Source organism: Thecamonas trahens, assembly GCF_000142905.1.
Source record: "Thecamonas trahens ATCC 50062 unplaced genomic scaffold supercont1.1, whole genome shotgun sequence".
Lineage (NCBI taxonomy): Eukaryota > Apusomonadida > Apusomonadidae > Thecamonas > Thecamonas trahens.
Window position 1 is genome coordinate 159152 of NW_013657679.1, and position 24164 is coordinate 183315.

General features: G+C 63.4%; 11 protein-coding genes across 11 annotated transcripts; 6 read left to right on the forward strand and 5 right to left on the reverse strand.

Annotated features, from left to right (window-relative positions):
* Positions 1–166: 166 nt before the first annotated feature.
* Positions 167–2520, forward strand: AMSG_00070 (endoplasmic reticulum mannosyl-oligosaccharide 1,2-alpha-mannosidase; the record flags this gene model as incomplete). The annotated part of the gene is made up of 2 exons (XM_013907483.1): positions 167–221; positions 480–2520. 2 exons carry the CDS (start codon positions 167–169, stop codon positions 1904–1906), a joined length of 1482 nt encoding a protein of 493 aa, XP_013762937.1. The 3' UTR covers positions 1907–2520.
* On the reverse strand, positions 1915–4289 carry AMSG_00071 (peptidase S9B dipeptidylpeptidase IV domain-containing protein; the record flags this gene model as incomplete). The annotated part of the gene is made up of 2 exons (XM_013907484.1): positions 1915–2061; positions 2097–4289. 2 exons carry the CDS (start codon positions 4287–4289, stop codon positions 1915–1917), a joined length of 2340 nt encoding a protein of 779 aa, XP_013762938.1.
* A 381-nt stretch (positions 4290–4670) lies between these two features.
* Positions 4671–6452, forward strand: AMSG_00072 (UBX domain-containing protein; the record flags this gene model as incomplete). The annotated part of the gene is made up of 2 exons (XM_013907485.1): positions 4671–4823; positions 5043–6452. The coding sequence occupies exons 1-2, from the start codon at positions 4740–4742 to the stop codon at positions 6450–6452; spliced, it is 1494 nt and encodes a 497-aa protein (XP_013762939.1). The 5' UTR covers positions 4671–4739.
* A 1052-nt stretch (positions 6453–7504) lies between these two features.
* AMSG_00074 (translation factor pelota) lies at positions 7505–8854 on the reverse strand. Its single transcript, XM_013907486.1, has one exon. It carries the CDS (start codon positions 8839–8841, stop codon positions 7651–7653), a length of 1191 nt encoding a protein of 396 aa, XP_013762940.1. The 5' UTR covers positions 8842–8854; the 3' UTR covers positions 7505–7650.
* A 422-nt stretch (positions 8855–9276) lies between these two features.
* On the forward strand, positions 9277–10574 carry AMSG_00075 (uncharacterized protein; the record flags this gene model as incomplete). The annotated part of the gene is made up of 2 exons (XM_013907487.1): positions 9277–9367; positions 9529–10574. 2 exons carry the CDS (start codon positions 9277–9279, stop codon positions 10485–10487), a joined length of 1050 nt encoding a protein of 349 aa, XP_013762941.1. The 3' UTR covers positions 10488–10574.
* An 852-nt stretch (positions 10575–11426) lies between these two features.
* Positions 11427–12620, reverse strand: AMSG_00076 (UPF0528 protein; the record flags this gene model as incomplete). Its single annotated transcript, XM_013907488.1, has 1 exon — positions 11427–12620. One exon carries the CDS (start codon positions 12618–12620, stop codon positions 11454–11456), a length of 1167 nt encoding a protein of 388 aa, XP_013762942.1. The 3' UTR covers positions 11427–11453.
* Positions 12621–12814: 194 nt separating this feature from the next.
* AMSG_00077 (uncharacterized protein) lies at positions 12815–13614 on the reverse strand. Its single transcript, XM_013907489.1, has 2 exons — positions 13558–13614; positions 12815–13308 (listed from the first exon to the last, which is right to left on the reverse strand). Exons 1-2 carry the CDS (start codon positions 13594–13596, stop codon positions 13126–13128), a joined length of 222 nt encoding a protein of 73 aa, XP_013762943.1. The 5' UTR covers positions 13597–13614; the 3' UTR covers positions 12815–13125.
* A 498-nt stretch (positions 13615–14112) lies between these two features.
* Positions 14113–17406, forward strand: AMSG_00078 (plasma membrane calcium ATPase; the record flags this gene model as incomplete). Its single annotated transcript, XM_013907490.1, has 1 exon — positions 14113–17406. Exon 1 carries the CDS (start codon positions 14128–14130, stop codon positions 17404–17406), a length of 3279 nt encoding a protein of 1092 aa, XP_013762944.1. The 5' UTR covers positions 14113–14127.
* Positions 17407–18309: 903 nt separating this feature from the next.
* On the forward strand, positions 18310–19787 carry AMSG_00079 (uncharacterized protein). Its single transcript, XM_013907491.1, has one exon. It carries the CDS (start codon positions 18411–18413, stop codon positions 19776–19778), a length of 1368 nt encoding a protein of 455 aa, XP_013762945.1. The 5' UTR covers positions 18310–18410; the 3' UTR covers positions 19779–19787.
* A 195-nt stretch (positions 19788–19982) lies between these two features.
* AMSG_00080 (WD40-repeat protein) lies at positions 19983–20957 on the forward strand (the record flags this gene model as incomplete). The annotated part of the gene is made up of 2 exons (XM_013907492.1): positions 19983–20900; positions 20941–20957. The coding sequence occupies exons 1-2, from the start codon at positions 19994–19996 to the stop codon at positions 20955–20957; spliced, it is 924 nt and encodes a 307-aa protein (XP_013762946.1). The 5' UTR covers positions 19983–19993.
* Positions 20958–21039: 82 nt separating this feature from the next.
* Positions 21040–23973, reverse strand: AMSG_00081 (uncharacterized protein; the record flags this gene model as incomplete). Its single annotated transcript, XM_013907493.1, has 1 exon — positions 21040–23973. The coding sequence occupies one exon, from the start codon at positions 23971–23973 to the stop codon at positions 21040–21042; it is 2934 nt and encodes a 977-aa protein (XP_013762947.1).
* Between the last annotated feature and the right edge of the window lie 191 nt (positions 23974–24164).

A 24164-nucleotide genomic window follows, 5' to 3' on the forward strand; every position in this document is an offset into this window, starting at 1 on the left:
TCCTGATCTCAGTCCTCATGCCCATGTCACATGGAAGCCGGGGGGGGGGGGGGGGGGGGTGCGCGACTGAACGACGCCACTTTCCACAGACCACCTGGACCGGCACTTGCAGTGGCGCTGGTGAGACTACCAGTCTCCACTCTACTGCATAGCAGGTACAGGTGGTATGCCGTCTATTCTGCCGCTTTATCATGGTGGGAATGACCGTGACGGCCGCCAGGGTATTTGGAAGAGAGTCCGCCGGAGGCTGCTTGAGCTGCGACTCGACGTCATCACCTCGCGCCCGTCGACACTACTCCCGCTTCTCCTCTCGATCATCTGCTGTGTTGTCTTTGTTGTCTGTACCCTCATCTGGATGTTGAGTGGTCCCGCGGCTTCTGTACCCACACCTGCCTCCATCCTCTCGCCTCCGAGCCCGGCATCCGTCCTACCCTCAACAACCCCGGCGCCAAAGTCATCGACTGGGTCGGGCGCCGAAGCGACTGTCGACGCCAGCCGCCTCGTCGAGAGTGATGAGGCCGCCAGCGATAAGGCGCGGCAAAAGGCGGTGGTTGCTGCCTTTACACATGCGTGGGAGGGCTATCGCCGCCACGCGTTTGGCCACGACGAGATCCGGCCGACTACCAACGCGACTAACGACTCGTGGGGCGGCTTCGGCGCCGTCCTCATTGATGGGCTCGACACGATGATGCTCATGGGACTGGACGAGTACGTGGCCGAGGCCCGCAAGGTTGTCCAAGCCGACGACTTTGCGAAGGACTACTCGGCCTCGTTTTTCGAGACCACCATCCGGTACCTGGGCGGCCTGCTCGCGGCGTATGCGGCGTCGGACGACGAGCTGTACTTGACCAAGGCGGTCCAGCTCGGCGACGCGCTACTGCCGGCGTTCAACTCCAAGACCGGCTTGCCGTACCACGAGGTCAATCTCCAGACTGGCGCGGCCAAAAATCCGTCGTGGAACACCGACAACTGCATCCTCTCGGAGATTGGCAGCGTCCAGCTCGAGTTCAAAAGCCTCTCGCACTTTACCGGCGATCCCAAGTATGCTGCTGCAGCAGACTCGGTCATGGACGTTCTGTGGGAAAAGCGCGAGCAGAGTGTCGACGGGCTGTACCCCGTGTACATCTCGGCAGAGACCGGCGAGTTCCGTGACGCTCATGTCACCATGGGCGCACTCGCCGACTCGTTCTACGAGTACCTCCTCAAGCAGTGGCTCCTCACTGGCAAGTCGGAGGCCCGATACAAGGCCATGTACGATGCCTCGGTCGATGGCATGATCAAGCACCTCGTTGCCCGGTCGCAGCCCTCGGGCCGCGTCTTCCTCGGCGAGTACTCGGGAGGCCAGCGAGTCAATGTCTTTGACCACCTCATGTGCTTTGTGCCGGGCATGCTCGCCCTCGGTGCTGCCAACGAGCCCGACGCCGCCCGTAGCGCGGCCCACATGGAGCTGGCGGCCGAGCTGACGGAGACATGCTACCGCTTGTACGCCGACCAGCCGTCGGGCCTCGCGCCGGATGTTATCTCGTTCAACACGGCGTCGGCCCGACCGGGCACGCCCGACTACCGGGTCAAGTCCGGGGCGTACCTACTCCGTCCTGAGACACTCGAGTCGCTGTACATCATGTACCGCCTCACCGGCAAGAGTTTGTACAAGGAGCAGGCATGGGAGATTTTCCTCGCCATCGAGCAGCACTGTCGCACTCCCTCAGCATACTCGGGTGTGGTCGACGTCCGGCACGCCAAGCCGGAGCTGAACAACTCGATGCAGTCTTTCTTCCTCGCCGAGACGCTCAAGTACCTGTACCTCATGTTTACCCCCGAGGCCGAGGCGGTGCCGCTCGACAAGTTTGTGTTTACCACCGAGGCGCACCCGCTCCCGATCTTCCAGACGAGCGCAGGTGGGTGAGTCTGCGCTCATGACGACGCGGCGTGCGGGCGCAGGTGGTCGTTGAAAAACGCGAGCAGCGAGTTGGCGATGTACTCGCGGGTCGCCTGCGAGCGCGGGGCATGGCGCTCGGACGGCAGCAGCAGCAGCTGGTGGTGCTTGCCGGCGGCAATGAGCTTGTTGATCAGGAGCGCGGTGTTGCGGAAAATACGTTCTCGTCGATGAGGCCGTGGATGAGAAGGAGCTTTGCCGACGGCGCCATGCCGTCAACATGGGTGAGGACCGACGACGCGTGGTAGCCGTCTGGGTTCGACTCGGGTGTGCCCATATACCGTTCGGTGTAGTGGGTGTCGTACAGGCTCCAGTCGGTGACGGGCGCACCGGCGATGGCCACGTGGAAGGTCGACGAGGCGCGGAAGAGTGCCGAGAGCGACATGTACCCGCCGTACGACCAGCCAAAGATGCCGACAGCGCTGGGGTCGGCGACGCCGGCGGCGACCAGATGCTCCACGCCCGAGACCTGGTCGGCGACCTCGACCTCGCCCATGTTGTGCTTGATGGCGCCCTCAAAGGCCAGGCCGCGGCGGGCCGAGCCGCGGTTGTCGACCCGGACGACTGCGTAGCCTGCCGAGACCAGCATCTGGTCCTGCATGTTTGCCGTTGCCCGTGACCAGTTGTCCAGCACGTACTGGACATGTGGCCCGCCATAGACATGGACAATGGTCGGGTACGGGCCCGGCCCGTGCGCAGCTGCATCCGGCTTGAACACCAGGCCGTGGAGCTCGGCGCCGTCGGCAGTGGTAAATGAAAAGAGCTCCGGAATCGTGAGGGCCGAACCAAGTCGGGCGTAGGCCTTGTCTGAGGCCGCCGCGTCAAAGACCGGTTCGCCGCTTCCGACCGGCACGAGCGCCAAGGCGTTTGCGTCAAAGGCAAAGACCTGGACCTTGGTCGGCGCAGCGGCGGAAGACCACGCGTCGACGACGTGGGTGCCAAGTGGCGAGACGGCAGTGACATGGACGCCCGGCCGGTCGGCGGTGAGCGCCACTGGCGGCGCGGAGCCGTCAAGCTTGACGGCGCAGAGGTGGGTGTGGGTGGGCCCGCCAAGAGTCGACTCGAAGAACACAACACCGGCGTCGAGGGCCACACCGCGGATGGCAGTCACCATGTACTCGCCCGATGTGAGCGTGCGGACAAGCGAGCCATTGGCGGCGTGATAAGTGAGGTGCAGGAAGCCCGAGGCTTCCGAGGCGTAGAGGAACGCGCCGTCGGCGTCGGAGCCGAGCGGGGTGTATAGGTCGTGGAGGTTGATCCACACCTTGGTGACCTCACAGAACAAAAGGCTCCTCTCGCCAGACACCGGATCGACACGGATGAGCTGCAGCGTTGTCTGCGCCCGGTCCTCGAGCTCGATGACGAGCGAGCCGTCAGCCGGGTCCCAGTGGGCGCGGGCGAGGTAGGTCTCGGCGTCAGGCGAGGCGGCGCCAGGCGTGTCGACTGAGAGCAGAGAGAGCGGGATCCAGAGTGTGTCTGTCGCCTCGCCGACGAGTGTGTTGATGCCGAGGCGGGTGGTGCAGTTGGAAGCACCGGCAAAGCAGTATCGATGCTCCTCGGTCGAGAGCTTGTCGTCGCCCTGGCGGGCGATGGCATATTGCGGAATATGCGACGAGTCTGTTTGGGTGAAGGCCACACGTGAGGCGTCAGGCGAGAACCAGTACCCGGTGTAGCGACCCATCTCCTCCTGGGCGATGTAGTCGGCGAGGCCGTTGATGGCCGCCGTGCCGCGGGCGCCAGAGGTGACCTGTCGCGGCTTTGAAGCCGGCCTTTTCTCGGGCGCGTCTGCGGGAGGCAGATCGACAACGTAGACCTCCGAGTCAAAGACAAACGAGACGCCCGAAGCGTCGGGCAAGAAGCGGGCATCGAGGAGCGAGTCTGCGGCGGCCGACTCAGGCACAGCGGCGCGCATGTCGTCGAGCGAGAGGAGGGTAAAGAGCGGCGAGTCTGGTGGCGAGGACTGAACGCGCAGCGCGTTGTGGGCCGGGATGAGCACGCGGCCAGTCTTCTTGTGGACCTCGTACTTGTAGACGCCGAGAGCGAGGACTCGCTGGCGCTCACGACGGAGCTTCTCTTCCTCAGACAGCTCGGCCTCTGACATAGCAGCGGCAGCAGTAGAGCTTCCAGACTCGTGTGCAGCGACAAAGTACGGAGAGAGGCCAGGAGTAGCATCATCATTCCAGCCGAGCTGCTGGACCTCCTGGACCAGCGAGCCGTCCGCGGTAGCCAGGCAGAGGGCGACAGGCACGTCCTTGGTCGCTGTCTCGGCAACCTGGAGGAAGGCAAAGGAGGAAGGACTCGCCGTACCCGGCGGCGGGTAGCGTGCAGCGTCGGTCGGTGTGATAGTGGCCATAGTGTGCCGAAAGATGGAGGGAGGTGTGGAGGGGTGTGGCATTGTGTGCGTGTCCTTTGGGGTGGGAGGAAGGAAGGTCGCGTTGTCTTGCGGTGACGGAGGGGGGGGGGGGGGGGGGGATGGCGCGACAAAGGCAAAGACAAAAGCGAATTGCCGATGGTTCAGGTGGGCGAACTAGCAAGCGGGCTGTGGTGGTGGTCGATAGGGTCGGAGTAGGGCGAGTGAGCGAGTGCGCGAGCAAGTGCGCGAGCGAGTGCGCGAGCGAGTGCGCGAGCGAGTGCGCGAGCGAGTGGGCGAGCGAGTGCGCGAGCGAGTGGGCGAGCGAGTGGGCGAAGTGGGCGGAGTGGGCGAGAGGGCAGAGTGCGGGCACCACTTGACCACCGTCACAGACAAACGACAGCTTGAGCAAAGACAGACAAATATAGATACATACATAATCATCATCACGTCATGTCGGATGTGGACCCAGGATTGCTGGCCCAGTTCACGGCCATGACCGACGCTGACCCTGGGGTGGCTGCTGCCTTGTTAAGCGTAGGTTGGGCGAGGGAAGGCTGCTACCAGTGCGACTCGGGTGTGAAGGAGTGGTGCGGGGGGGAGAGGCATGGGAGCGGGGATGGAGGGATAGCTAACGAGTAGTGATGGGTATCGAATGGATGGAGTGGGGGGGGGGAGTCGGGGCTGTTTCCATGGCGTGCAATGGGTGGCTGCGGCGTGATCTCGGACGGTGCGATGCTGGCGGTCTCTGAGCAGGACTATCAAGGCGATGTCAACATGGCGCTGGATGCATACATGAACATGGCTGGTGGAGCAGGAACGGAGTCGACAGCATCGACGTCTTCGGGTGCACAGGCGCCGGTGACGCGGAAGAGGTCGCGGTCACAGTCGTCACGAACGAATCAAGTGTTGGAGGACGAGACGGCGACGCTCGAGGCGGAGGGCGGGGCTGGCGACGACGATGGAGTGCGCGCGCCGATCAAGCGCCGGCGGACGGCGTTGTACGATGACCTTGAGGCCACAGCCGGCTCGTCAACGACGATGGTGGCGCCGGGAAGACGACGGGCAGCGCAGTCAGCGCGGCGGACAGCATCCGACCTCCGCCGGGCGCTGGCGGGTGGGCTCGCTGGCGGGCTCACCGCCGCCGACGAGCTGCAGGCCTTTCGCGACTTTCGGCGCGAGGAAGCCTTGTTCAATAGGCTTGATCCGGGAGGGACCAAGCGTGAGAGCCTGGCGCGCATGTACCAGCCGCCACGGCACCTGATGACCGACGGCACGCTCGACGAGATCAAGAACCTGGCCGAGTCGACACATCGGTTTGTGCTCGTCAACGTGCAGGACATGAATGAGTTTGCATGCAACGTTCTCAACCGCGACGTGTGGTCCGATGAGCGGGTCGCGCGCGCTGTCCGCGAGTCGTTTGTCTTTTGGCAGATTCCGCATGCCTCGGAGGCCGGCGCTTACTTTTGCACTCTCTACCAGGTCACCTCATTCCCGTACCTTGCCATCCTCTACCCACAAACTGGCGCTGTAGCCAAGGTGTGGGAGACGCCGCCGTCGGCTGACCAGCTCGTCGATGACCTCGGCGCATTTGTCCGCTCGGTGCTCGAGCCGCAGCAGGAGTCGACCATCATTGACGCCACCGAAGACGAGCAGCTCAAGGCTGCCATTCAGGCCTCACTGGCGGCGTCGACCGCCAGCGGGACCGAAACCGTCATCTCGCTCGATGACGACGACGACGACGATGACACTGGAGCCATCGCCATCTCTGGCTCGGACTCGGACTCGGACGTTGTCATCATTGTGCCCGACGACGATGACGAAGACGACGACGATGACAACGAAGATGACGGCGATGAGGACAACATCAATGACGCCGGTGGCGACCAGGCTGCAGGCGTCGAGGTGCTGCCCCCTGAGCCCGCAGCAGGCACGCCGGACACGACCCGGATCAAGTTTGTGTTCCCCGATGGCACTTCGTTGGTCCGGCGGTTTGCACTTGACTCGCCGGTCCGCCATCTGTTCGTTTTTGCCGCCGCTGCGCCCGGTGCGCCATCCGGCCTCGACCTCGTTGTCCCGCCGCGGAGCTCGCTGAGCAGCGAGCGCGAGCGCAGCCTTGCTGACGCCGGCATCCGCAACGCCATGATCCGCGTTGTGACCTCGTAAAAGGCGTCGACTACTGGTGAGGCAGACAACTCGTTTACCAGCGCCGAACAGGCGGAAGGGAGAGTGCGGTGGGAGCGGAGACGGGAACGCGGATCAGAAGATGCAACAGATGGCCGCCAAGTAGGGATACTTGAACCAGAGCCGGGTGCCAGGACGAGAGCAGCCGATACATTGCCTCGAGCCTGGATACGCCGGCTTGGGGCTGTCGAACTTGGCCCGCGCTTGTTTGCGGAGCCGAGTCCAGCAGCAATTATGCTGCGAGCCATCGGGCGTCGGCGAGCACGGGTGGTGCCGTCGCAGTGGACGACCAAAGATTTCCCCGTGCCGCGTCATGAGCGCGCAGGCGCGATAATCGCATAGCCTGCGCGGGTCGTTGCGGCTTCTACTTGGCGCATGCCGCCTCCACGCCGCACTCGCTCCCGCCAGCACGAATCGCGGGCGACGAGGCTGCGAAAGGAGGAAAATGCGAGGCAATCAATTGTGAGAAACTACTCGGAGAAGCCCTTCTCCCTCATGGCCGCCACGAGCTCGTCCTCGGTAGGGAAGCCCTGGCCACTGAGCTTGGACCAGTAGACGGTGCCAGCGTCGTCGGTGACCTCAAAGGCCCCAGACCGCGGCGATCCCTCGGGATTGCCCGCCACTTCCACGTCCGATCCAAATGCCTTTTGGATCCAGGACACGGCGCGGCGGTATCGGCTGAAGTACCCTCAGTTGGTACTGGGGAGCAGGTACAGGAGAGGGGGGGGGGTGAGTGAGGGAAGGGGAAAAAATTGTGGGCAACGGGTGCCACCCGCACACATTGGCCATGGCGCCACCCGCACACGTTGGCCATGACGCCAGCCGCAGCCGCAGCCGAGGTCGCGTTCGCAGGAGGCGGGAGGGGGTTGGAGAGCGAGGCAAGAGGGGAGAATAGGGGGGGGGGGGGGGGGGGGGATGTGGGGAGGGGGCGTGGGGGGAGAAGGAAGGAAAGGCGTACCAGTACTCGATGGTGATGCTCTTAGACGACATGTTGCAGGTGTGCGGCAGTGGAGTGTGAAAACTATCGAACGTTGGTCGATGGCTCGAGACTGCCAACCTTTTCATTGGGTCGGATTCGGTCAACGTCAGCCTTGGCTTGCAAGGTCGCCTTGCAGAGGCAAGACGGCGAAGAATAATGGACCAGGGTACGAACGAGTACTTGATTCATATGTGCTGGATCCTACGATGACGATGACTCGTACGAGTAATCGTCGTCCTCAGCGTCGGGATCCGGTTCGTCCTCGTGCTCGCCGAGGTGCGGGATTGGGAAGCGGAGGATGGCGGCGATGCCGGTGAGCTGGGCCAGCTGCTCGCCCGAGACGTGGAGGGTGGAGAGAATGACGGCGTTGCCGCCCGACTCGCGGACTTCCTCGACAAGACCGACGTATTGGGCGCGCTCGGCGAGCGAATCGGCGCGGAAGAGGTTGTCGGTGAGGAGGAGGACCTCGACGGCGCCCATGGCGACGGCGAGGCGGACGTGGCGGAGGCCGTAGCAGGCCGAGTCCTCGTCAACGCGCAGCGTGTCAAAGAAACGGGCCAGAAGGGCGACCTCGGACGCCGCCTTGGTGTCGGACATCTGGGCGACAACGCCCGGGTCGGCCAGAACTTCCTTGAGCGCGTGTTTGTGGCCGGACGACGAGTGGGCGAGGAGGAACTTGGGGCGGAACTCGAGCATGGCGCGGTCCTCGGCAGCGGTGGCCTTGGCCATGATGGCATCAAGGGCCGAGGCGTTGACAAAGCCGGGTGAGGCGAGGATACAGACCTTGATGCGGTCGAGGTCGATGTGTGTCTTGAGCGCCACGTAGATGGCGGCAAAGAAGCGGGCAAGCGCCTTGTCGTGTTGTGCCGCCGAGTGCTTGCGCTTTCGTGGAATGGCCATTTCGATCTTTTGCCGAACGACAGTCATCGACGAGGTGATGAGGCAGACGTACGCGAGACCCTCTTGCATGACAACCGCAGCAACCTCGGCCGCCGATCTCACGTCACAAGCCTCCTTGAGCCGGTCGTGGTACATCGAGTCCCACTCATCCTTGCTCAACTTCAGCTTGCGGTTGAGCACAATGGTGTGCGAGTGGTACCCGCCAAGCTTGACGTCCTTGGACTCGGAGACGTTGCGCCCCGAGACGCGGATCTCCGAGTCCGCCGCCTCGTACGACACCCGCTCGACACGGATAGCGAGCCGGATCTTCTTGCGCTCGGCCTCGGACGAGCCCGTGGCGGTCGAGCGGACAACCTTGCGGACCGTCGACATTTCCAGCACATCTCCAGGCGCAATGAGGTTGTATACATGCCACAGATCGTCCAACTCGTTTGGAATGACCACCACATAGCCCGAGCCCGTCCGGTCGAACTTCTTGCCCACAAGCTTCATAGTTTGTGGCGAGGAAGAGAGAGAGAGAGGTGCAGGGGTAGGTTTGGTAGAGGGTGGCAGAGGTGGGGTGAGGAGAGGTGGGTGCAATCGTGAGCAATAGGTCGAGCACGAGTATGAGGCAGACCAAGTCCCGCTAGCAGGGAGAGCTCCAGCTCTGTTCAGACACTCGCACACAGCACGAGACAACAGGACATCAGGGATCAGATACCGAGAATGTGACATAGGTGGCTGATGCGCCTTGTGGGTCGCGATCTGGATGGGGCTTTCGCTGTTATCCTCCCCCATCCCCCCCCCCTTCCCTTGGTCAAGTCGCGCGTCCAGGAGAGCGACTCAGCAGAGAGGGCGACTTGGCCAAGACCGCCAGCCACAGCCACAGCCACACCACGCTACTGGCGCGGCACACTTGTCTTGGGCAGCTGTGGGAAGATGGCTAGCATGCGCAAGAGTGCAGACTCGTTCGACATTGTCATCGACAGAACAAGGACGTGTAGCAACTGCAAGACGAGCCCAGCCAACGTAGTCGAAGGTATGTTTGTGGTGGTGGCTCTCAGGTCGAGACCAAAGTCGGGAAGCGCTGGCGGTGATGCGGGGAGCGGGCGGCAGGCGAGTATGGACTCATCGAATAGACCGGCTGGTGAAATTCTGGACGTGATGCGGGGTTGGGCATGTGGGGGAGGGGGGAGATAGACTTTGACGGAGGCATGCTCATCTGCCGCGACTGTGGGATGGTGTTCAGAGAGGCTGTGCTCGACTACCGCGAGGAGCGGCGGAGCATCAAGTCGGACGATGGTAACGAGAAGGATCACTCGCGGTCGACAGCTACCAACAACACTCTCCACACATCGGGCCTGGGCACAGTGGTAGGCAAGGTCCGCGGACGCGCATTCATGACCAAGGCCGAGAAGCAGCTGAAGAAGCGCAAGCAGGAGGCGATGCCGGCCATCGACAGGCTGCTGCTTCAGGGCAACGACTGCATCCGGACCTATGCCGAGCACCTGCAGGTCCCGCCCAAGATCACCGACATTGCGCAAAAGCAGTTCAAGGAGTTTGTGGAGAAGATGACGCCCGTCGGCGCGAGAGCCATGGGCAACGAGCCGCCGGTCAATGCTGTCAACCTCAAGCCCATCAAGAACAAGAACACCAACCTGCCCGAGTACGCCGCCGTCGCACTCCTCTGGGCATGCCGCCTTGAAAAGGTGCCGCGGACGCTCAAGGAGCTGCACAAGATCCTCAAGATCAAGCAGAAGAAGATCCGCGCTGCCCTTAAGGCCTACCGCAACATCGCCGGCCTCTCCGACGCCGCCAAAACCTCGCACGCAGACTACCTGGGCCGTTACGTCTCTGAGGTCGGCATGTCGCACGCCCTCATTCGCGTGGCCCAGGCCGCCGCCAACAACGTCAAGCACATCGACGAGCTCTCCGGCAAGCGCCCGCAGACCATCTCCGCCGGAATCATCATGCTTGTTGCCACCATCGCCAACGAGAACATCAGCGTCGATCGCATCACCGCCACCACAGGCGTCGCCGCCACCACCGTCACCAAGACCCACCAGACTATGGTCTCGCACCAGGAACAGCTTCTCCCGCGCGACTTTCTCCTCAAGTACGGCATGCTGCCGTCGTCGTCAACAGTCCCGCCGCAGTAGACGCCACAGAACCTCATTGTATCCATGGTCACAATGATGATGATGACCATGACCATAGCCATTGTAAAGGAATAACTTTGACCGGGAGCAAGAAGAACATGCCGCTGATCAGTCTCCGTCGGGCGTTGGGCCCGCCGCCACAGCCAGCTGCGTGTCCGCGACGCACCGTGAGCAACACCAAAGTTCGGCAGCCCAGCACCACCACTCACACCACTCACACACACACCACACACACACACACACACACACCACTCGACATGAGGGCATTTGCAGCAGGCCTCCCCAGTCAAGGCCTTCTCACTGCTCCAAACCTTGAACTTCCTGTACGGACCCAGACCAGCTGCTCCCCTTCCCTTGCCCCCCCTTCCTCCTTCCCCCTCGCTTCCTCAATCACTCACTCGCTCCTTACACACCCGCGCAGGAGACGAAACAGCTCCAACGGGTCCTTCCGTCCTCGGCTACAATCTCTGGCTGTCGCATTGGCAACGATGAGCGGTCCAATGTTTTGTCACGGTTCCTCACCCCGGGTGCAGAGGCCGAGTCTGCACGGACGCGGAAGCGATCGCAAGCGAGGCTGGAGAGCCTGGCTCGGGGGAAGACCGCGACTGCAGCTGCACCAGTGACGGGCACGGGTGTGCCACGCACGCCACCGCGGCGGGATTGCTCGTTTGACCTCTCGCTCGACGCCGTCACGGCACTGCTACCGTCGCCGTCGCCGGCCAGTCGACGTAAGCGTCCGCGTGAGGGTGAGCGCAAGCGCGAGCCACTGGTTAGCCGCGATGCCAACACGCTTCCACAGCCACAGCCGTGCTCGCACCCGCACCCGCACTCGCAGTCGGCAAGCTTGAGCCTGGCGGCACTGACACAGCCGCCCGTGGCCAAGAAGCACAAAGCGCTGCAGGCCAAGCCGGCCGGCGCACGATCGCGGTCGCGGCGCAACCCGTTTGCCGTTTAAGCTCTGCTGGGCTAGCTGGCGGCGGCAAGCGCGATGGCAAACTGCTCAAAGACGCCGTCGATGCACGCCCACGAGGTGTACTCGTGCTTGTGGTGTCCGGCGGAGCGGTTGATGCACTGCGAGCCCTTGGCCTTGACGGTGGCGCCCATGGCGCGGCGCGACGCGATCCAGTTGACAAGTCGCGTCTTGACAAACTCGCGGACCCGTGGCGAGAACATCCGGTGGTCGAACCGGTTCATCGAATCGGTGTACGCAATGGCGGCGAGGCCGGCGTCGAGAAGCTCGTCGCCATGCTGCTCGAGCAAGAATGTGGTGCACACGCCGCCGAACGAGTGTGCAACAATGGCGATCTTGGCCGCCGGCGAGGCCCGAATGAAGTTCTGGTACACGTACAGGCTGTGGGCCTCGGGCGTTTCGGAGCCATCGACGTATCGGTGGAGAGGTTCGCCGTCGGCAGCCTCGCCGACCTTGACTCTGTTCTCGTTCGGGTTAAGGATAGCGAGCGCGTAGCCCTCAGCGAGCGCGCGCTCAATGTACGGCAACATGCTGCCCTCGTCGAGCGTGTTGTTCATGCACAGCTTGCGCGCCCACATGCCGGCCCGCACCGCGCCGGCTCCATGAATGAGTACCATCAACTTGTCTTTGTTGGTGTAAAAATCGCGCGAGAGGAAGACCTTGGATGTCAGCTCGTCGGCGCCCACGCCCTCAGCCCGCACCGTCGCGCATCCGGCCTCACCCGCCGCCACTGTTGCCTCAAACAGCTCCCGCCCAGATGTTTCCTTGATCGGAAGCGTCACTTCGACCAACCCGTATAGCTCGCGCATCAGCCGCTGGATGTGAACAATGACAGCATCGCCCAGCGCATCGTAGTGCTTCTGGCCCTGCCACTCAAAGCCCTCGCCGGACTCGATCTGCACCATCCGTCCGCCCCGAAAGCAGTACCCGCATGCGGTCATCTCGGACGAGACAATGGCATCAGTCGGACTTGCCGAACACCCTGTCGCTCCAGCGCCGCCAGCCTGGCCTGCGGTAGCGCCGGCGCTTTCATCACATCCAGTCGATGGGCCTGGCGCCTCGGGCGTGTCGTCCGCTACCACCGTGGCCGCCTCCACAAGCGCCTCAATCTCAGCTCCAGCCTCCACCTCGTCGCGACGCACAAGCTCTTCGTCCACGTCCATAACTTTCTCAACCGCGACTTTGTCGAGTGAGATACTGATGGACCAAGGTGCGTGTGGTGGTGTGCTGGTCTGGCTGCGCACTGCACTGTGCTTGTGCTCTCCATTCCTTCCTACCTTCCTTCCATTTTCCATCAACGGCTCGCTGATGATACGGGCAGCGCACGGCATAGCCCACTATCGATCACATTCGATGATTCTGGATGAACACACTGTTGTTTATCCGTACCTCCTCGCCAACGCATCAGCCGACCCACGGGCAGAGCTTGGTGGCGATGATCGTGTGCAGACACCACGGCGTCGGGGTGCTCAACTATCAGAGACGACTCTCGACACAATAGCAACGTTGTACAGACCATGGCGAGCATATCTAGCTCAACCCTACCCATCCCATCCGTCACCGCGAAGGCTCACCTAACAGATCGGGGGGTGAGGGGCAAAATAGATGGTACGATGATCGGCAGATATCCAGCTAGCTCAAACCACGCAGCGTCACCATCACTTGCGATCATGTGTGGAACGTGGCCTCAAGCTGGGCTTCGACAACATGCAACTCATCACGCTTCTCCCGACGAAGTTTGTGCGGATCGGCGGTGCGGAACAAGACCTTGCCCTTGCGCGCGTAGACAACTGGCGCGCCACTGACCGGAAGCTGCGACAGCTCGGCCACCTCGGCCTCCAGAATCTCCCGCTGTAGTCCATCATCCCACCACCACCCACCACCACCCCATCCACACCATTCATCCATGCCATCGCCATCCATACCATCGCCATCGCCATCGCCATCGCCGTCATTGTCTCGTCCATCAGTCCACGCAAGGTCAAGTTACCGTAACCCCCCCCCCCCCCGCCCCCCCACCCACCACCACCACCACCACCACCACCACCCTCCCTCCCTCCCTCATACATCGCATACACAACTCCTCATTCCCGCACATACCTTTGTTGCAAGCTCAGCCACCTTGTTCTGCCCGTCCATCCTGCACACGTGTCCAAGTCGAGTGAGTCTGGAAGACCGTCGTCATTCGCCGGCAAGCGAAGCTAGCACAGCTGATGACACAGATCAGAACAGATCCATCCAGGTCGGCGGAGGAAGACACAAGGCACAGCCACCAAAACAGCACAGCTACTACCTCTAATTGGTACCTCATCATGCTTTGGTACGAAGTAATACAACATCCCAGCCCATGATGGGACATAGCTAGCTCGCCCTTGCCCCTCCCCCCCCCCCCCCCCCCCCCTTCCGGCATCAACGCCAAACACCGCAGCCGCCCACCACAGCATCCAAAGGACATCCCTCCAACGTTCTTTTCACATGGCAACGGTATTAGTAGCCCCGATGGCGCAAACGGCTCCAAAGTATGGCTGCTCTCTGCTGGTGCGGGCGAGAGCGGAGAGGCGACGAAATGGCGACGGCGGAGCAAACGGGCAGAGAGCAAAAGGAGCGGGAGGGGAGGGGGGCAGCGGGAGCGGGAGGAGACACTCCTCGTGAACAAGTGCTAAGCGGAGGATGAGGGTGGCACTGGCAAGTCTGCTGGACATCAACCGGGCATTGGAGGATGGAGATACTAGTGTACTGGCACTCTCGGGTGGTGTGGAGGGTCTGGCTGACGCTCTGGCCTCGTCAACGTCGGCAGGTCTGTCGTCCAGCGCCGTAGTTGACGACGCTCTCCTTGCTCGGCGGGAGATGTACGGGACGAACAAGATTGAAGAAGAGCCTGCTGCCAGCTTTTTCGCTCTCTTCTGGGAAGCTTCTTATGGCGACCTGACCATGCGCATTCTGCTCGTTGCTGCCGCTGTCTCGCTTGTCGTCGGCACGCTCGAAGACAACAAGCTGGGGTGGATCGAGGGTTTTGCTATTTTCCTTGCCGTCTTTATCGTCGCCATGGTCACTGCCACCAACGACTATATCCAGGAGCGCCAGTTCAAAAAGCTCAACGATGTCAAGCAGAGCTTTTCGGTCAAGGTTCTCCGGGGCGGTGAGGAGGTCTCCATTCTGGTGTTTGATGTCGTGGTCGGCGATGTGGTAGTCCTCGAGCGCGACGACGCCGTCCCGGCAGACGGCATCCTCATCCACGGCGACTCGATCCTGCTCGACACCTCGCAACTCAACGGTGAGTCTGTTGAAACTCGGGTCCACCCTGGCGCGCCGTTCCTCCAGTCAGGCACCCGCATCTCACAAGGCTTTGGCACAATGCTTGTCACCGCAGTCGGCGAGCACACACTGTGGGGCGAGACGCTCGCCCTGCTCTCCAAGGGCAACCCAGAGCCCAAGACGCCGCTGCAGCGCAAGCTTCACAAGCTTGCCACTGACATCGGGAAGGCCGGATTCGTCTTTGCTATCATCGTCTTCCTCGTCCTCACCATCTCGTTCCTCATCAAGGAGTCGCAAACCAAGGACGGCGTCGAGGCCGATACCCACACCTTTTCGGAGATCCTCGAGTTTATTATCATCGCCATCACCATTGTTGTTGTCGCTGTGCCCGAGGGCCTCCCGCTGGCGGTCACCATCTCGCTCGCGTACTCGATGTCGAAGATGTACAAGGACAACAACCTTGTCCGTCGCCTCGTCGCTTGCGAGACCATGGGCGGCGCCACCCAGATCTGCTCCGACAAGACGGGAACGCTAACCCAGAACAAAATGCTCGTTGCCGCCGGCTGGTACTTTGGCGCCAGCTACGTTGATCCTGCGATTGGCCCGCCAAGCGCGGCAGACTTTGGCATCACGCCTGCTGCACGGTCCTACGTCACCCTCCTTGCCGAGGGCATTGCTGTCAACTCGTCGGCGACGCTCCATGCCGCGCCAGCCGAGCCAGCTCAGGGCGAGGCTGACGCCGAGGCCGGCGCCGCACCCGTGCCGGGCGTCACCATCATCGGCTCCAAAACCGAAGGCGCTCTGCTCCTGTACGCTGGCACAAACCTTGGGACGCACTACGGCCCGCTGCGGGCGGCTGCAGACTTCCGCAAGCGGTTTTCGTTCTCGCCGATCAAGAAGCGCATGTCCGCCATTGTGCGCAAGCCGACCGGCGGCTTCCGCCTCCACATGAAGGGCGCAGCCGAGATTGTGCTTGGCATTGCGCAGTACACATTCGGGGCGTCGGGCGAGGCTGAGCTGATCACCCCGTCCAAGCGCGCCGAGCTCGAGGCTCTCATCGGCGAGCTCGGCTCCATGGGCCTCCGCGTCCTCGCCCTCGGCTACGCCGACTACGAGCACGACACCCCCGAGTGGGACGGCGACGACGAGCCCGACGACGTGCCGCTCATCCTCCTCGCCCTCGCTGCCATTGCTGACCCGGTTCGGCCCGAGGTACCGACTGCGGTCGGCGAGTGCATGGACGCCGGCATCACCGTCCGGATGGTGACCGGCGACAACGTGCTGACGGCCTCGCACATTGCCCGCGAGTGCGGCATCCTCGGCGACGGCGACGTCGCCATCGAGGGCTCGGTCTTCCGCAACATGCCGCGCGAGGAGGTCCTTGAGATCCTCCCGCGACTCCGGGTCATTGCCCGCTGCTCGCCCAAGGACAAGAACGTGCTAGTCAACATGCTCCGTGAGCAGGGCGAGGTGGTGGCGGTGACCGGCGACGGTTCCAACGACGCACCGGCGCTCAAGGACGCCGACGTTGGTCTCTCGATGGGCATCATGGGCACCCGCCTCGCTATTGATGCCTCGGACATTGTCATTCTCGACGACAACTTCAAGTCGATTGTCAACGCCGTCGTGTGGGGTCGTGGGGTCTTTGACAACATCCGCAAGTTCCTCCAGTTCCAGCTCACCGTCAACGTTGTCGCGCTCTCGCTCGCGCTTGTCGCCGCCGTCGGCCAGCGCGGCATCCCGCTCAAGGCCGTCCAACTCCTCTGGGTCAACCTCATCATGGACACCATGGCTGCGCTCGCGCTTGGCACCGAGGTTCCGACCCGCGACCTGCTCAGGCGCGCGCCGTATGGCCGCGACATTGCGCTCATCTCGCCGGTCATGTGGCGCAACATCATCGGTCAGTCTGTCGTCCAGCTCGCCATCCTCATCCCGCTCCTCTTTGCCGGCGAATCGCTCCTCAATCTCGACACCTCGGCCAACCCGCAGGACCTCATCTACCTCGAGACACTCATCTTCAACATCTTTGTCATGCTCCAGGTCTTCAACGAGATCAACGCCCGCAAGGTCAACAACGAGTGGAATGTCTTTGAAGGCTTCTTTACCAACGCCATCTTTGTTGGCGTCATCATCATCACCCTCATCCTCCAGGTCTTTCTTGTCCAAGTCGGCGGCCGCATCACCAACACCACACAGCTGACCGCTATCGAGTGGCTTGTTTGCATTGCCATCGGCCTCATCTCGCTCCCGGCCGGTGCACTTATCCGCCTTATCCCAGTCTCATCGGGCACCACCGATGCTCAGTCAACGCGCATCGGCGAGCGGACTGCCGACGATGACCGTGTTCCGCCGACGCCTGGCAGTGACGACGACGACAGCGGCATTCCGCCGGCCCCGCTCCCGCCTACCACCCGCCCCGTCAATCTCCCGCCGACGTCAGTCGTCCGCCCGCTCCCGCCGTCGGTCCTGCCCTCGCTTCCACGGCCAATCCACGCTCCGACCCTCCCCAACCACCTCGCCCATCACACTCCCGCCACCGAGATGTGCTCGGCCTCGGGATCTTACTCGGGCTCGGCCGTCGACGATGGCGATCTCCCCTACACCCACAACGACTCTACAGATCACCTTCCTGCAGGCGATGTCGAGGACACCGTTCCCCTCGCCTTTGCCCCAGTCGAGCCGCCGCTGCCGTAGCTCCCCCAAAAAACAACCAACCAACCAATGATGATGATGGTCAGAGCCGTCGCTGCGCTGCTTGTTCGAACAGAAAGAAGAAACCCCCCCATCCCGTCCCTTCGCAGAAAAAAATAGAGTCTGTTGCGCAACTGGCGACATGTGCGCCACGCGCAGACCACCACCGAACACACACACACACACACACACACACACACACAAACAACCTCTACAACCATTTCCACCCCTCTCGCTCCAGCACCAAGCACACCATGTCTGGTTCAGGAAAGGAAGCTAAAGGTTCCAAGAAGGATATGCCCCCGCGGCGCCGCTGCTCCCGGCGTCGTCCACAGCCCAAGCCACGTTCGACCTCGCCCAGCGGGTTGACCAGGACCAAGACCAAGACCCCCACGGCAACGTCAACGTCAACGTCAACGTCGACATCAACCATCACCACCGTGGTGAGCGGAAATGACTCTGGTCGGAAGCGGAAGAAGCTGGTCATCTCACGTAGTGGTGGGGACTCGTCTCGGTCGTCCGGTCCGCCACCGCCGTCCACGGGCTCTGCAGCTGTTGTCCAGCCGGCCGTCGTCCAGCCGGCTGTCGTCCACCCACCGCCGACAATCGATGATGCTGCCACCATCGAACCGGTTAGGCGGTGCAAGATCGTGCCGAGAAAGGAGCTGAAGCGCTGCGATGTGCCCCACCCGAAAAGGTGCAAGCGGGCCAAGCCGAAGAAGACTCCCCCTCCCAAGCGGTGTGCTCGGGTGGCGCCCAGAAACGACCGGCTGACCTTGGATGAGCCCCGCCTTACATCTCCGCTCGCCCCTGCCCCGCCACCGGTCGCCTGCGCCCGCATATCGCCGCCGTCAATCCTAACCGCGCCCGCCCCTGCCCCGCCACCGGTCGCCTGCGCCCGCATATCGCCGCCGTCAATCCCAATCGCACCCGCCCCTGCCCCGCCACCGGTCGCCTGCGCCCGCATATCGCCGCCGTCAATCCCAACCCCGCCCGTGCCTGTCCAGATGCCCGACTTCAGACCTCACATTGCATGCTCACGGGTGGCACCGCGGATGCGCGAACTCGAGCGGGATGTCGTGTGTGAGGTCCCACCGCGGCGCGAGTCCTCGCCCGACTCGATCGACTCTCTCTATTCACCGCGGGATTTGATAGATGACATTCAGTGTGCGCGGGTCGAGCCGAACTTTGACTACTCTAGCGACAGCGAGTTGATTGCTGCACCGAGCCAGCCGTCGTGGTGGGACGATACGATCAAGGAGCCGTCGCCAGCCTGCCTGGGCCTCCCGGGCTCATCGGTTCCCTCGCTCGCTAAGCTCTGCATCAAGACGATGCTTGACGAAGGTGTGTACTTTCGCGACGAGCCGCAGGTGGTGGCCCAGGTTGAGGCCGAGATGCGGTCATTCCCGTTCCTCAACCTCAAGGACCCGCGGCCGGCCGACGAGTGGCCAGCAGCGACGCTGGAAGCTCTGAGGCAGCCGTTGGAGAGCGACGCGTGCGTGCCGGCCATCAACGTTGCAGTGGACCTGGAGGACACTGCCGGTCGCATCTACGACCTCGTCACTATGGTCGATAGCTGCGAGCAACTCGCTGATCGAGCCAACATCCCGCACGCCTTTGAGCGGTACGCGCGCTATCTCGACCTTGTCCGCGCTCACCCTGAGGTCCAGCTTGTGCCTGCGCTCGACATTCTCGCAGTCTGGTACGCGCATCTCATCCGAACCGGGCAGTACAAGACGTTCTGCCTCTCGCGCTACCCAAACGTGGGCGAGCGGCGCCGGCTCGTCGACCGCACTGGACCGCTCATCGTCCTGGACACGTACGGCAAGCTCCTCACCAACGACGACGACCACCAAGTCGCTGAGGCGCTCGCTGTGACTGGAAGGCTCTGGATGGAGGCATACGGTGAGCCGTACCAGGTCAACCTCGCCGAGGTATACCCGGCCACGCCACAGCTCTCGCTCACGCCGCCGGTGCAGCTCAGCATGTCTGTCGACGATTTCCTCCACGACCGCGACTGGCTCACCGATCTGCACAGCATGATCAGCGCGGAGCAGCGCGAGCTCCTTGCCTTGCACTCGACGCCGTACCTACGCTCCCTCATCCGGTCGTACGAGCGGTTCCTCTACCTCAACGCTAAGCATTCGACCGGCTACCTCTCTGTTGCGCTCGACGTCGACCTCATCTGGCACGCGCACCAGATCTACCCCGCCAACTACGAGATGGACTGCCTCCGCATGTTTGGCCAGCCAGTTCCGCACATTCCGTGGCCAGAGCACACGCCCGAGGAGGACGCGGCCAACACTGCCCATCTCGAGTCGGTCTGGGCCGAGACCTTTGGCCTCGACTTTGGTGCGCGGCCGACGCTGTCCTGATCCGGAAAGCCTCCACCAAGTGCTCACCAACAACTTGATCACACCAGCTTGTGCAGCAACACCAGCCGCGCAGCCATTTACGCTCAATCTCATACACTCATCACATGACACACCTCGACGGTACCCCCCACTCCGCTCACAGCTCTTTCCCCGTCCGCACCGCCAGGCGACCGGGGCCCTCCACCCCCACGCCCGGAGCCACTCCTCTCGCGACCATGGACACTTACTTTGACCTGGACGCGTTCCGGGCACGGGTGAGCAGCAGCACGGCCGAGGCGCATGCAACGGTGTACGGTGTGGTGTACTCGCCATGTGGTGAGTACATGGCTGCGGTGGACTCGCGGGGAGTGGTGAGGGTGTGGGCCCTGTCTCCTGCTCTCCAAGGCGAGTGGTGGGCCGAGGGTGAGGATGGCTCGCCCGGCGTGCCTCTTGTCACGGCTACTCTTCATCGAGGTCCCATCTACGGTGTCGAGCTGGCAGAGATTGGCAGCAAGGTTGTTCTGGCTACGGGTGCGTCTGATGGTCTCGGTCTCTGGGATTGGGCTGCGTTGCTGGCGAGTGGCGGTGAGGCGACGGCCGTGGCGGCGGCGCAGTTGCTGGCGCTGGATGCGGGCGATGTGGCTGGAACGCCGGTAGAGGTCAACGCTGTGGCGCTGGATCCAGCATCAGGCCTGGTAGTTTGCGGAACGGGTGCCGGCGAAGTGCGGGCGTGGGACGTGGCGACCGGGAGCCACAGCTACACGCTTACCGGCCACACCGACATGGTGCTCGACGTGGGGCTGCGGGGCTCTGGCAGCGCCCCGGTGTCGGCGTCAGAAGACGGGACGGTCAAGCTGTGGGATGCCAAGGCCGGAGGATGCAGCGCGAGCCTGCAGCCCGGCGGTGGGGCGTGGGTTGGCGCGCTTGCGCTCGATCCGGACGCGTCGTGGCTGGCAACCGGCGGCGGTGACTGTGCGGTCTCGCTGTGGCACCTTGCGTCGCTGACGCAGACGACGACGATGGAAACCAAGGCCTGCGTCCAGACCGTGGTCTTTGCCGACGAGCACGTGCTGGCTGGCGGAGCGAGCCCGTGGCTTTACCGCTTTAACATCAACGGGCGGCTGGCGGCCAAGCTGCCTGTGAGTGCGAGCTCGGTGTTTGCGGTCGGGCTCAACGAGGCGAGCCCGCGGAACAGGGTGATTGTGGCCGGCGGCAACACGCCAGTCCTCGACGTGTACACCAACTACTTCCACCGGGCGTTTGGTCTCCCGCTCTCGACCAGCTAGTTGACCTTGATCTTGGAGGCTGGCTTGGACGAGCGGCGCGAGTAGCGGTAGGCGGCAAAGAGGAGGGCGTTGAGAGCGGCGCCGACGGCAACAGTCCAGCGGACCGAAACGCCTTCGTGGACGTGTTGCTCCTCCTGCACCGCATTGCAGTGGTAGTGGGCGGCGTAGCCTACAAACTCGGCGGCCTGGTGAACAAATCGCGCGGCCTTGCCGAGGAGCACGCCCGAGACGAGCGACGCGAGCTCATCGTCGGTGTGGGCCGAGACCCGCGGCGAGGCGGCGGTAAACTCGGCAGCAGCCCAGAGCGAGCGGACGTCGTCATAGGCGGTGCGGAGGGCGTCCATGGCCGGCGAGGCAAAAGCTGGCGCGTTGTACTCGGTAACGGCCACGGACGCGAGATGTGCCAGCGCTGTGTTCATCGACGACCGCGCCGCGAGCAGTGCGGCGACAGCGTTGTTGAACTTGACGAGGCCGGTCTGGTGCCGCGAAATCCGCCACGCGCCATCGCAGGCCGAGAGCGGCGAGGTGCCTGTGGCGTAGAGCCAGTTGTCGAGGGCGCGCCGGGCGCCAGGCGCCGCGGCTGGCGGGAGGCCGCCGACAAGGCGGAGCACGGCGGCAGTGATGGCCTTGGTCGGCGCGCGGAGGTTGACAAGCTTGGACGCGCCGTTGCAGTGCATGTACGACTCCCACTCGGTGTGCGGCGACTGAACGCCGAGGACGACGCCGTCAACGACAGCCACCTGCGACGTGGCGTCGAGGAAGAACGGGTGGGTCGAGTCTGTGGAGAAGAGAACAATGGGGACAACGAGCGAAGCGCCACTGGCCTTGCCACCCGAGGAGCGCGCGGCCGCGTTCGCGGCTGGTGCGGTCTGAGCGAGGAGGGCGGCGAGGGTGGCCGAGTCGATGACTCGGCGAGTCGACGATTCGATGGAGCCTTCGAGGCTCAGGCGCGGGATGCGGACCGTGGTCTGCGAGGCGGCGACCGCAACGGCGAGGCCGGGATCGAGGTCGAGCGAGCGGCGGGCGAGCGAGAAGGCAAAGTGCTGCCACGGCAGGCGGAGGCTCGCCATCTGAGCCTTGAACGAGTTAAAGTCAAAGGCGGTCGGCCCGATGGGGTCGTAGCTTTCGTGCGCGACGACAACGACGACATTAAAGTTGACAACCTTGGCGGCGGCAAAGGCGCCTCCGGCAGCTACAAAGCTTGGGTCAAGCGGCGGCGTGACCACGTGCTTGATACCAGCGTCGAGAACGCCGGCGAGCTTGGTGAGGAAGAGCGAAGCCGCGAGCTGTCCGGAAGACGTCGGCTCGGCGTGGGTGTTGGGGTCGGTGACAAGGATCACGTCCTCGGGCTGCGGGTTGACAACAGCGTCGCGTGCTGCTGGATCTGAAGCTTCTTGGAGGGCGGCGAGGCGGGCGCGGAGCTTGGCGCAGAACGGCGGGAGCGAGATGCGGGGTGTGCCGGGCGGGGTGGCAAAGAGCGACTCGTCGCAAAACTTGGCAAGGAACGATGAGACAGTGTCTGGCTCGGACATGGCCTCGATGGCGGCGTCGGACGGGACGTGGCGGCCACCTGATGCAGCCGAAGCCCCGCCCTGCGACACAGCGTGTTCGGCAGACCAGGCGGTGAGCGCGGCGGCGGTGGTGTCCTCGAGCGACGGCAGCGAGTCGCGAGTCTTGAGCCCGTGGCCGCCGAGGCGCGGGCCCCACTCAAAGGGACCGGCGTGAAGGTCGAGGACGGCAAACGCGGAGGAGGAGACCCAGAGGTCAACAAGGCACTCGGACGTAAAGTCGAGCTCAGTCTCTGCGGCGAGGAGCGACTCGACATACGCCGAGTCCTCGAGCGAGCCTGCGCCGAGGTAGCGGAGGAGGAGGTGGACGAGGTTAGTGCTCGTGTCAGCGCTGGGCGGAAAGATACGCGCGCAGGGGACGGCCGCATCAGCGTCGCACGTGATGATGCGAAGCGGCGAGGTTGGGGCTGGGTTGAGAAGCCCAGACCAGCGCGAGCCCGAGTGGTGCGACGGCGGATGAACGGGAGCGTAGCGCCAGCCGTGGTCGGCCATGTAGGCAGAAATCCACTCCTCAGCGGCGGTGCCGAGATACTCGAAAGAGAGTGGGCCGTCGGAGGCAATATACTGCTGCTGGCGAGAGTAGATGATGGCGTCGGAGAGCGGCGCAGCCGATGCGAGGGCGCGATGAGCGTACGAGACCGGGAAATCGTCGGATGTTGGCAGTGCCCACTCACGAGGACGGTACTCAGAGTCGAGTAAGGCCTCCAACTCGTGACGCGACTCGTCCAGTTGAACGAGCTCGTCCTCGGTGAGGCCACGGGCATAGCCGTAGCGGACAGAGGCAGCTGGGTCGATAAACTCGCCGGGCTTTGCGACGACAAAGGTGAAAGCGTCGTCGAGGCCCATGCCGGCCAGAAAGTCGCCGAGCACGCCCTCAAAGGCCAGCGCGTCGACAGTGACCGTCTGGGCTGGGAGATCCGGCCCATCGTCGCCCCACACAGAGCGCCAGGGATCGGCACCAGGGTCCGGGCCCGGACGAGCCAGTGAGAGGACGAGGGCATCAAAGAAGCGAGCGACCTGCGGCGAGGCCTCGATGAGCCGGAAATGGTACGAGTAGTGCGCGTTCGGCACCACACCATCCGTCGTCCGCATGGCAAGCATGTGCTCGATGTGCTTGAGCCATGGCGCAGCGGCCGCCGCGGCGAGCGATGGTTTGCTCGGCGGAGCAAAGCCTAGCAGGAGCACGTTGACCAAGCGCGGAACAACCAGCGGTGGAATCGGAGGCAGCTCGAGGTCTGGCCGCGGCAGATCAGACGGATTCGGAGGTGTAGGTGACGCTCCAGTCTCTGCCGTCGGCTTGGGACTCGTTCTCCCGCGGTAGCGAAGCGCCGCCGACTCGAGAGACGCCAGCAGTGCGTCCATGTCGGGCGTGGTAGAGCCATGGGTGGGGAGGCTGAGGGCAAGGGCCATGACAACGAGTGCCGCAATGAGGACGAGGAGGAGACGGTGGGGATGCATGTGGGGGGGGGGGAGGCGTAGAGTGGAGTGTGGTTGGATGGTAGTGGTAGGGTCGGGCGCCAGGGAGGCGGCGGGCGCCCGAGTTGGGCACCGTT